We start from the raw sequence: 12,339 nt of genomic DNA, 5'->3' as shown, positions 1-12,339 counted from the left end.
CGGGTCAACAAACTAATCCTAATAACACATCAACATCTCACACTTCAACGGGGATCCCCCCGTTGGTTTCACCCATTGTTGCTGGAGGGAACACTTCGGTCGGTTCCAAGAGGTCGGCTGCAACAACATGCAACCGTTCCAACTCCCATCAATATGAAAATGACGATGATGATTTTGACCCCCCGCCACCTAGAACTGCTCTTACCCGGAGGACCGACCCGCCAGTCAAGCGGCCAAAGGTAGCTAAAGCTATATCATCCACCGCCGGTCATAATGTGAGTTTTATCTCAAATGCCCAACTTATTTTCTGTGAGTTTTCAAACTTTGTTTTTGCTGGCCTCAACAATACATTTCATTGTTTTCCAGGGAAACCAACCATCAAAACCGGCACCAACCATTAGGTGCTCACCTGGATTCGTGCTCTCTGCCATTGATCTATTAACCGAAGATCAATATGCAAATGTCAAGGCTACTCCATTTGGTGAAATTCTGAACCTAAAAGCTGATGCTCTTGAGTCCAGGAATTTGCCGGTATTCCTTATGAACAAGACTGACAAGGACACTCTAATAATCAACGTCGGCACTCAAGGTGGACTGAAAATTACCCCGCATGATGTGCATTGTGTCATGGGCACTCCACTTGGTGGTCGTGACCCATCGGTCTGTTCTGTCACCCAAAAGAATGAGCTGCTTAGACTCAAGAACGAGCTGAGCGTGCCAGTCGATCAGAATATAACCTACAAAACTCTGTGCGACTATATAAAGTTGAAGAGGCCTGATGATTTGTCCACAAGATGTTTCATTCTGATTATATTCAACTGGTTACTCTTTCCTTCCACAAGGACATATATATCTGGTAGGGAGGCTGCTTGGACTGCAGACATTGCTAACATTGGTGCGATCGATTGGTCCAAAGCTGTTGTTGATTACATGAGGGATAGTGTTGCAACATGGCACTCCAAGAAGAACAACAATGGAGTATTGTCCATTTCTGGTTGTGTGCTCTTTTTAATAGTAAGTTTACTACATGTAGTTCCTTTTGTATCTTTAAATTTCCAACCAACAGGAAGTGTCTACAACCTAGAATTTCATTAGTACTACTAAATCTTTATGGCTTCTTCAGATTTACTATTTGGACAATCTCCTGAGTGTCAATATGTTGGATGCGTCTCAAACACCACGCATAGCTTTCTACAACACTGGGAAGATGCAAGCTATCTTAAGTGAGGATAAGTCGAAGAACAAGCCAGACTCGGAGTCATATGGCAACCTACCGGTATGTTTCCCTACCCTATTGCTGCCAACTAGTAAATCTAGCTTTCATAATATCATTACATTAACTCTTTATGGTTATTTCCAGCTTCGGTCCCAGGAGGGTACTTGCTACTTGGATGTTAATGCCAACGCGACATCAGCAAGCCATGCTCAACCTCATGCCCATTCTGTTCTGTTCATTAGCATGCTGGAGCAACTCAGGGACTGCGTGGATCAACTACCTCAATCGAAGCAGGCTGTGGCATTTGCTGCTATACGGAGGTGTGATGATTCAGTTGCCAAACTACTTGCTGATGTTTCTCTCGAACAACGCAAGGTTGTATCGGAGTTACGCTGCATAATGCTCGATCCTTCGACGTCTTCGCCATCACCTCCAATTCAGAGGGATCCTAAGCCAATTTCTCGTGCTGCGGCACATTTGGATAATGTAGCGGGCAATGTGGACATCGATCACACTACTATCTTTGGCCCCAATAGTTAGTACCATATAATTCTATTTTTGATGTGTTTCTCACCACCACATTACCTAGGGAATAAAACTTGAAAACAAGACATCAAGAAGGGAATTATGGCTCCTGTCACTAAGCTTGTTTATTTTTACCCATTTTCAGATGAGAACCCACCTGGGAGATCTTCAGCCCAACTCGCTCGGGGTGATTCCCAATCCTCAGTGACCAACTGCCATCAACATTTTTCACACCCTTCTCTACTTTTCATTGTTGTCTTTTTAACGATATATCTTAGCTTTTGCTACTTTTCTTGATGGCCCAGCAGAACGGTCGATTCATGACATTCCTGCTGCTACAGACAATATTGAAGTTGATGGCACCAGTAGTAAGTTTAATCTTGTTCTTTTCTCTCTTTTCTGCCTCACTAGCGCATTTCTCTATATTATGCCCTTTCAAAAATCACACGTTATGTGCAGTACAATCCGAAGCCGACCGCAGTGTTCAGCGAAACGATGGTGTGGATCCCAGCAAGAATCTTCCATCGTTAGGTATTGGTCATGATGGCACATAATTTTATAAGTTAATTCTATGACTCACCACAACGCAACTAGTCATTTGCATATCATGTATTTAAACCTTGTGTATTTTTACTAATTATCAGCAGATGGCCCACTGCAAGGTTCTCTTACCCAACTGCTCCAGGGTAATATCGAAGCTTCTACGACCAAGTCCCAGCAAGGTTTTTGCACACCCTTATGTTATTAAATTGCATTTCTTTGTTCTTACAAACCATATTATTTGTCACCCTTTTTGTTGTTGCTCTTGCAGAAAGCTTGCTTAACGCATTTTATGGACCTTATGACAAAAGCGAAAATGATTGCACAAGTAGTAAGCTTACATTTTTCTGTATGTTTCATATGTCTTCAACTTGAATAAACTAATTTTAATTGTATACCTTGTCAACATTTGCATGCGCAGACCAGCCCAATAAACCTCATCAAACAGTTGAGCCACACAATACTGTTGACTCTATGAACAACCTTCCACCACCAGGTTTCATTCCTCATCTCACTTTCCATTCTATGCTAACTTGATGTAGTGATTCATGTAATTTAAATGTTTTTCACATATGAAGCTGGTAGTGACTTCTTACATTTGATGGTAAAACCCACTTGTTATTGTAGTAATCCCTCTAAGGGTTTCCATGCACACATTTATGATAATACCAAGTTTCTTTTCTAGGAATTCATTTTATTTCGTGGTGTTTCCACTTGTCATTTATTGTAACACCAACTAGATATTCTAGTAATCTATTTATTTCCGCCTAGCTATGTTGAAAATTGAACGCACCACGACCAACTATTTCTCACCTTTTCTTTAACCCTACACGACAACTTCTGAACGCTGTGCATGCAGACAAACAACATGGCTCTGACAGCCACTCAAAAACCGATTGCCCTACTCATGCTGCTAACTGTTCTGATGTGGATGCGCAAGGAATCACCGATCCCATTACGTTTTCTCAAATGTGTGAAGGCATTGAATATGATGGAACTGGATGCCCCTCATGTGATGCAGACGGTCAGTTCATTAATCATAATACAAATTCAATACATCTTCGGACTGCACTTGTTTATGGTAATACTATTATAATTTTTCTATACTGCACAGCGCGTCTTATTAATGAGGTGCACCTTGATGACCTAGGCCATGAGCATGAAGAAGAAGCTGAGATAGCTCCAACTAACACTGGTAACTAGGATACAAATCTATTACTTCTCTTTTGACATGTTTCTATATTTTCGCTTACTACTGGTCTTGTTTATCTATTTGTAAATACTATCTACTGCTTGGTTGTTTCATGTACAAATATTTTCTTCGAATTTCTTTTTCTTTCTAGATGCAGAAAACTTGGGGGTGGGTGTGTCAGACGTATTCACGGGCCAAAAGTTTGTCAATGAGGCACAAATCGATGCAGAAGCTGCTGATCACACAGAGCAGGTCTCAAAAGGTTGTTTTTCCTACTCAAACTTAAGTCCATACCAACTTATAAATAGATGTGTCGGCTTCGCCAAAATTATAACATTTTTTTTCAATGACTTAATTTTATGGTTAAGTATAGATGGCCATTTATCTGTGGATGCACCAATAATTACTGGTCAAGTCCCAGTTAACCATGACAATGATGCTGATCGCCAAATTACTGTCCATGAACCAATTAGCCACACAGAACAGTGTACCACCGCAGAGAAATTTCAGGTAATACCCTCCATTACGTCTACATAGCTCCAAATATAGCACATTTCTAATGAAGTATCCATCATGTATACAGTTGGAAGATGCCAACACACCTGAATCCTTAGTATCCTTCGGTCAGCCAACACAAGAATGGGAAGTTAGCCAACAACTTCGAGATGCTAATATTCACCCAGACAGAACCCCCCATTTTGTAATTATCTATCTTTATGCTTACTTATAATTATTATGCCAGGTGCTCATAAATCTTATTAACCTCCTTTTTTACTATTTCCATTTCAATGCAGGATACTAGAGAGCCATCCCACAAAGTGTGTATTAGGAGTGGCAGTGAAATCATCAAATTACCTCACACTGGAGCGGAGGCTCAACCTACCAACCTACAGCAGTCTGCCTCCACTGCACAACAGGCTGCCCACACTATCCAGGTGATACTTTTTATAAGTGCATTCTTTCGTAAATCAGAGTTGCGGCTGCACACACATTGCCTAAAATTTACCATTTTAATGTATGTCAGGTCTCTGATGCATCTGCTCTACAGCTGTCTCCCAGGCGCTCGGCGAGATTTAAAAAAACAGATGTTGTAAGTGCTGCCCTGCTATTAACTTTGTTTTTACATTTTTTTCCAATAGTAATGTTCACATACATAATATCGTATCTCAGTTGGGTTATTTTCTACATATTTCAGTCTACGGAAAAACATACACTTGTTCGCACCGCCAAGAACATGGAGAAGGACAAAACCAATGTCCCAAGCTTTGTGAACCCCAACCAATTCGGAGCTCCTGGAAATGTTCTGCAATGCGGTCAACTACCAGTTATCGTAAAGAGGATCAGGAAGAGACCATTGAAGATCATTTCTCCATTTAAATTACATCCTGTTAAGTCTACCATTTCTCTCAACCACGCCCGAAAACTCCGTGACATAGTAATCAACGACCTTGATCTCAAAAAGTAAACCTTCACACCATTGCATCCTATTTTTAATGTGCACTAATTATTTCATCATTTTAAAATACATTACAAATTCCGAATTAACCTTGTCATAGGACTGGACTTCTTGCTTATGAACCTTCTAAGTTATATCTTACTGGCATGGATCTCGCAAAAAGCTTCGGCGATGGGGCATCAATGCTACCCAGCTTGATGGAATACTACATAGACATTCTGCGTCACGATGAGATTAAATTAAGGCCCACGTCGGCTGGGTACAGGATGTTCCTTCGTTGGTCACTATCGGTATTTAAACCTGATTTTACAATTATCCATTTTTACTATGGCTAACCATTCCATGTTCTCGTTACCTAAGTATTCAGCATCATTTTGTCAAATCAATAATCAACATTTTTGAATTATTATGTGCAGTTCCACCTTAATGTCGATGCTCGGCACGAGACGCAATCCTTCAATCCTACTTTCATTGAGGCACTATTAAAGGAAGACCTCGCGGATAAAGACCCTCAAGATGTTCGCATGGTAAGGTTCCTTACTGCATCACACTTTTCATCTTGCATGCTCTACATCCTTTGCTCTCCATTCATATTTTTTTATCTGCTGCAGATATTATGGGTATCCCATCAGGGCAGTCATTTCTCAGTTTATTGTGTGAATCGTGTTCACAGACGGATTGACGTCCTCGATTCAGTTGACTGGAGCACACAACAGACTACATTTCAGGATTTTCATAAGCCGTGGGGTCCTATTGCTGTCGCCAGACTCAATGATGCTTTTTTAAAAGTTACTGAGGGGAAGTTCGACAACTTCTGCAAGTGGCCTATTGCTAGATTTCCAACCCCCAAACAACTTGCCAACGACTGTCCTTTCTTCTGTTTCAAATTCCTGAAATTTTATGATGGCGAGGAGAATCAATTACGAATCAAAATCGACCCAGTGAGCATCCCCCCCCCCCACACACACACACGTATCGTTACTAGATAAATACGATGTCATGGCTACAATGTTAATTCTTTTTTTCTCTATGAATCATTTGCAGGAGAAGTTTAGTGATTACAGGTCGGAGGAGCTTGCATACATGGTGTTCCATGAATTGAATTTATTTCGTCAGCTACCACCTCAAATTGAAGTTTTGAGGAAGGCTATTACAAAAGCATAACCAGTTGCCGGCACTAGCAAACCAAAATGTTTCGCGAGGGGAGTCACAAGCTAGCCATGTTTATTTCCATATCCACCATGATTACTTTCCCGACAGATATTCGTCCTAATGTAAACCTAAGTGACGGAGAATATTATTGTACTGCTTTCCGTACTTGCTTCTGCATTACTGTATTTTGTATTATCTAATCGTATATTAGGTGGCACAATCGATGGCTGCAATGTGCATTAATGTTTTATATATTTTCTGTAGTACCTTTTCTCTCCCGTTATATACGAGGTCACTACTACCTAATACTCCCTCCGTCTCGAAATAAGTGCCTCAACTTTGTACTAGAGTTTCAGACACTTAGTTTGGGACAGAGGGAGTATTATTTACAATTACAGGTTAAATCACCAGAACTTATTTCCATTCACTGCAAGTAGGCACAACCTTGTACCAGAAGGCATGCCAATTTCCTACCAGCTCTTTGAACGTGTCACTCTATGTTTAAATATTTTTCATATTTTTAAATATGTAAATTTTCCTGCAAATCTTTGACCAAATCATACAATGCAGCCTACGATATGTCAAGGCTACATTTTCATTACACATACATTTTTCTTTTTGTTTTCCTGTCACCGATGTGATCAATTTTTTTATAGTAACACCATGCACCATATATGGTAAATCGACCGTAGATTCTTACGAACTATCCTTATATGGTAACACACTGAAACAATAATAGTAATTCCCTTCATTTTACGCAGTACTTATTCCCTCCATTCAATCGTGCTGGCAATAGATTAGGGAAGAAATCGTGGCCGCAATACATGCGCCTTTCCCGCCCCCACCTCCCCACTAATCTTGCCGCAGCACTATATAAATATGTTTCTCCTGCGCACTGAAATCTCCTACACCTCCCAGTTTCATCAGAGCTCCCAAGTGCATGCAAGCCATGCCTCCTTCAGCCATTAGGCCTCCTCGCAAGCCATCCGCCATGCCACGGCTATACTGCGCCTGTGGCACACACGCCCAGAGGCTCGTGCAACTCGTTGGAGCTAACGAGGGGAGGTTCTTCTACCAGTGCCCCTATTGGGATGTAAGCGCTCCTATTCTCATTTCTTTGATGTATTTCCATGCTTCACGTCACCTCGGGTTTTTACATCCTTGTGCTTGCAGGATCCATCGGCTGCAGCCTGCAACATCTTTATTTGGGAAGATATTCTGGACAATTACGTTAACCAGAACCAGTGGCATCTTGATCTGAAGGTGGCCTTCGATGCTGCAGACAATGCCAAGGCACAAACCATCAAAATTGCTAGACAGATGAAGCTGTCCCTTGCTTTTGCCATTGCCGCTCCTGTTTTTACTTTTCTCATGTTTTACTACCTAGCTTGATATGATGTACCACTCGAAATGCGGAGACACTTCATTGATGAAGTATTTTATTTCCTTTCTTTGTTAGTTGCCTCTCCCATGTTTTAGTAATCCCTTGATATGATGTACCGCTCTAAATGTCCGAGAGACTTTAATTAATGTAGTATTTGCTTTCCTTTCTATATTACCAGTGCAAGTTCTGCAGATGATACTTCACCGTGTTTTCTATAAATTGTTTGATGTTGTTACCATTGCTGATTCGCCCGAGATTCCAATATACCTACATAAGTTTTGTGATTGCTTTTTTTGGTCAACGTAATCCTCACATGTTTCTCTTGTGGTCTGGGGTCGTAAATACATTAAATAAATCTATGGTTATAGCAATTCGCAACTGTAGTAATGCGCTTACTATCCGCAAGAATTGGGGCCTCTTGCCATTAGACAGTATATATGGTAAAAACAACCTGTTACTCTAGTAAATCCCATCAAATGTTTCTATTGCAGACGGCCGACGTTGTCACAGATTATAACCCAATAGTAATGGTTACTGTATAGTAACCGTAAAGCAAATAACAGTAAGAGTCTTACCACGACTCCTTACTTTCTCATACCCCACTTACCACCACCAACACGCCATCATTTCCTTAACCCCCCCACCCCGTCCTTGCGGATGTGTGCGTACTAACTGCTCTGTAATCGCTGAACACCCCCATCCATACTCCATCTCCATCTCATCTTCCGAAGCTTCTTCCATGATTTCCTGATGAAGGCAAGATATCTCTCGTAATGGATCCCTCTCCTGTGACATTCAATTTCTCGCAAGGAGCTCCAGCAACTTCTACGCCAACATCATGGAAGAACACCGCCGGTGCATCATCTTCATCATCATCTGTCCCCTGCAGTCCACCATCTGTACGAGATCCACGGATGCACACTTCCGTCCTCACCCCACCGCCAGGACTCCAACCGGGTGACATGGTCACCCCTGATAAAACCCAAACCTACAGTCCGGTAAGTTCCGATTCAGTTTAATCTTGTACATTTTCCCTCTTTGAACTTGGTGTTCCTATTTCCAATTCCGTTTCTATACGCAGCGTGAAGATATTTCCGAAGACATCGTTCCTAAACTGCTGCAATGCTTTGCTGACGAGAAAGAAGCTTACGAATTTTATGTCCGCTACGCAAGTCATGCTGGATTTGATGTTCGCAAGAGTCGCACAAAAAAGACGGTGCGTGAGTTTTGCTGTTCCCGTGAAGGGCATGCACCCCTACCAAATCACGACGAAGAACGCAAGCGAGCAAAGATGTCGAAGAGAACAGGCTGTCGAGCCTTTGTCAAGCTAAGGAAAAATCTGAAAGATGGATCTTTTCAAATTGAGAGGCTAGTTCAAGAACACAACCATCCTCTTGTATCCACGCCCTCCCAACTTAAGTTTATGAGGGTACACAAAAACTTTGATCCTTCATTAATGTTGTTCGTCGATCATTTGCAAGCCGCAAAAGTAAAACACAAGTCTATGATCAATTTGCTCTCAGACATGCATGGTAGCCGAGATAATATTCCTTTTCCGGACAGGGACTTAGAATAGGTACCCGTGTTACTCATTGTTTTTTATATCAGTCTAATAGGTTTCCTGTAGTCTAGCTTATACATGTTTTTGAATTTATAGGAAGGCGGCTAACATGCGTAACGAGAAAACTGATGATGGAAACAAGATGATGGAATTTTTCAATGCATTCCATGCACACAATGGAAAGTTTTATCACGACATAATGTATGATGCTGATGGTCTTCCGAAAAATATTTTCTGGAGCCATGCTAGTTGCCGTGCGAACTATAGTGATTTCGGTGATGTTGTTACGTTCGACACCACCTTCAAGACCAACAGGTACAATATGCCACTGGCAATGTTTGTTGGTGCTAACCATCACCTGCAGAGCACTATTTTTGGTTTTGCCTTACTTCGTGATGAGTCGGAGGACTCATTCGTCTGGTTTTTCAATACATTCAAGAAATGTATGGAGGGCCACGAACCGCGTTGCATTTTAACATGTACTTCTTGTTTTTATACATGTGCTCATGATTTATGTATGCTTTATTTCACCGACATACTTTCGACTTACTGTTTATCCAGACGAAGACCAGGCTATGGCAAATGCAATTAAATTTGTGTACCCTAGGACTGCTCATAGACTCTGTAGGTGGCATGTCTTAAAAAAGTATAAGGACCAGTTGAACATCTTGTATGCGAGTCGACAAGGCCTGAAGGAATGGATGCTCTCAGTGATAAATCACCCCCTAACACCTAAAGAATTCGAGCAAGCTTGGGATGAAATGCTAACAACTTATGATCTTCACAGGAATGTCACCCTTGCTGCCCTTTATGAGAACCGCAGAGACTGGATAGCCCCTTACTTTAAAGACATATATTGTGGAAAGATGACGTCAACTCAAAGAAGCGAGAGCATGAATAGGCTAGTAAAAATTAATTTTGTTGACCATACCACTGCCCTGCATAGATTTGCTCGTCAGATGTACCGTGTTCTTCAGGATAGGAAGCACGCCGAGTCTAAACTCACACACGCATCACAGGTACTTTGTCAATCCATCTTTTACATTTTTTCTATATAAATGTTGGGTTCTACACATCTTTACTTCATGATTATCTTTCTTCAACAGGCTTCTGTACAACGAGCATCCAATTTTCCTTTTGATGAACAACTCAGCAGGTTATATACCCCAATGGTATACAAGGAGTTCAAGGAAGCGTACTTTAAAAGCACTGCTTTTCGTATCAGCAAATCCTCAGAGGATGATTTGGTGTATCTAGTCACACACGGTAAATGTTCCAAGGAATTTTCATGGTCCCAGCATGATTTCCGGGTGGTTTGTGACGAACAAAATGGATTGTTTTCTTGTGAGTGTCATAGATGGGAACATACTGGTAAGTTATATATACCAATGATTAAATTGGAGCATACTGCAACTTACATTGACCTTTCCACTTATCGTCTGATGCTCCATTCTTTTTAGGTCTATTCTGTCCGCACATCATTAGGGCTTTCACACATCTTCAGATTGAGAGAATCCCCAGCAAGTATGTCATGAGAAGGTATACCAGACATGCCAAACAAGACCTGCTCTATGATAGACATGATGTCTTAAATGATGGCACCGACGCCCCTGTGGACTTGTATCGGCACCATACTCTTCTTACTGAAGCACTAGCAAATGTTAGGCTTGGCACCAAGTCTGATTGTGCATATGACAGGGCTTTGTATGTCTTCAAAGAACTTCGAAGTCAGCTAGAGGCAGTCCCGGTTGAACCCCCTACCAGGAAGGAGCATGAGCATAATTCTGAAGTGCACATTACAAAACTCAACACCCCAGCGCCACCTATGTCACTCACCAAAGGCCGCAAGCGCTCATCAACAGAACCAAAACCTGTAGGAGCTCCTGGTGAGAAGAAGAAAACTAGAGTCTGTAGTAACTGTGGGCTGAAGCAGGGGCACAACAGATCAACATGCCCAAATCCCCCGTCAAGCATTGGAGTTGGTGGTAGGGGACGTGGCAGGGGCCGTGGCAGGGGACGTACATCTGGAACAAGGGCAATCAGACGTCAATTATTGTGCGACACCGATGAAGAAGAGGAAGATGTGGAAGTAGAAGAAGATGTAGAAGAAGAAATGGATGAAGGTGCTACACCAGACGACGAGGACAGTCAGTAGTACATACATTATCATAGTTGTAAACTCTACTCATATGGTTTGCTTGTGCGTCTCTTTTACTACATAATGGCTCGATGTTTACTGTAATAATTACTACTACATATTATTATAGCTACCTGCAATCTTCTTTCTACAAACTGCTATTAATACATTACTATACTTAATTTCTGAATAACCTTACTTACTATTACTACATGCGGCCTATAAGATCAAGAGCAATCTACTATTACTGCATGCATCCTGTACGATCATGAGCAATCCATTTTTCAACGAAAATATCACATGTATTACTGCATTACTTCATATCAGCCCAGATCGAAACATCTTTAAATTTTTCGTTCTTTTCATATCATCCACACTCCATTTTTTTACTACTGCCAATTTCTGAGCATGTCTTGCAAAGGTTTTTCTACATTTAGGGTCAGTGCCAGTAAAAAACCAATGACCATTACTATGTATACTCAATCTATTACTGGCAATTTTTAGGGATGAAACCATCGTTCGATGTCTTAGTGTCGGTAAAAAATCGTAGCTCTATTACTATCTACTCTTAATCTACTACTGGCAATGATTAGGGATGCAACCTTCATATCTACCTGCCGGTAAATAACCTAGGTCCATTACTATCTACACTTAATCTATTACTGACAATGTTTAGGAATGAAATCATGATGGCTTAGAGCCGCCGGTAAAAACCTAGGTCCATTACTATCTACACTTAATCTATTACTGGCAATGTTTACAAATGAAATCATGATGTCTTAGAGCCGGTAAAAAACATAGGTCCATTACCATCTATACTTATTTTATTACGGGCAATGAATACTGACGCAAGATCTCGCGTAGCGGAGCAACACATGGTAATATAACTAAACATGTTACTTTATTTTGCACATGCCGTTACCCACCAAATCTGCCTTCTCATCGACCGGCGCACCCGCCTGTGATTAGTAGCAGCAGCCTGCGTAGCGGAAAAACACATGGTAACAGAAATAAAGCGTGTTACTTTATTTTGCATATACAGTTACCCTCAAAATTTGGCCTTCTGAGCGACCCGCGTGCCCCGCGCACCCGCGTGCGCGTGATTAGGAGCAGCGGCCGGCGCGTAGATTAACTCAAAATGCTCAAAATGCACGCACGCTCACTATAGCGCAGCCG

At 41.5% G+C, this 12,339-nt stretch overlaps 1 protein-coding gene across 1 annotated transcript in view; it reads left to right on the top strand.

The window, feature by feature from the left end:
• LOC119361541 overlaps positions 1–5,589 on the top strand; it is a 7,440-nt gene extending 1,851 nt beyond the window's left edge. Inside the window, exons 2-21 of the mRNA XM_037626701.1 lie at positions 367–1,014; positions 1,124–1,276; positions 1,361–1,751; positions 1,887–1,928; positions 2,050–2,109; positions 2,201–2,272; positions 2,386–2,463; positions 2,553–2,612; positions 2,703–2,777; positions 3,141–3,305; positions 3,396–3,476; positions 3,625–3,735; positions 3,847–3,983; positions 4,057–4,173; positions 4,268–4,408; positions 4,498–4,563; positions 4,669–4,934; positions 5,030–5,219; positions 5,346–5,461; positions 5,541–5,589. Coding sequence (XP_037482598.1) covers positions 367–1,014; positions 1,124–1,276; positions 1,361–1,751; positions 1,887–1,928; positions 2,050–2,109; positions 2,201–2,272; positions 2,386–2,463; positions 2,553–2,612; positions 2,703–2,777; positions 3,141–3,305; positions 3,396–3,476; positions 3,625–3,735; positions 3,847–3,983; positions 4,057–4,173; positions 4,268–4,408; positions 4,498–4,563; positions 4,669–4,934; positions 5,030–5,219; positions 5,346–5,461; positions 5,541–5,589 — 3,018 coding nt within the window. The remainder of the gene's footprint in view (positions 1–366; positions 1,015–1,123; positions 1,277–1,360; positions 1,752–1,886; positions 1,929–2,049; positions 2,110–2,200; positions 2,273–2,385; positions 2,464–2,552; positions 2,613–2,702; positions 2,778–3,140; positions 3,306–3,395; positions 3,477–3,624; positions 3,736–3,846; positions 3,984–4,056; positions 4,174–4,267; positions 4,409–4,497; positions 4,564–4,668; positions 4,935–5,029; positions 5,220–5,345; positions 5,462–5,540) is intronic.
• Positions 5,590–12,339: the final 6,750 nt, after the last annotated feature.

Source organism: Triticum dicoccoides, chromosome 2B (assembly GCF_002162155.2).
Source record: "Triticum dicoccoides isolate Atlit2015 ecotype Zavitan chromosome 2B, WEW_v2.0, whole genome shotgun sequence".
NCBI lineage: Eukaryota > Viridiplantae > Streptophyta > Magnoliopsida > Poales > Poaceae > Triticum > Triticum dicoccoides.
Note: the sequence above shows the minus strand (reverse complement) of the source record. Positions and strands in the feature narration are given on the sequence as shown.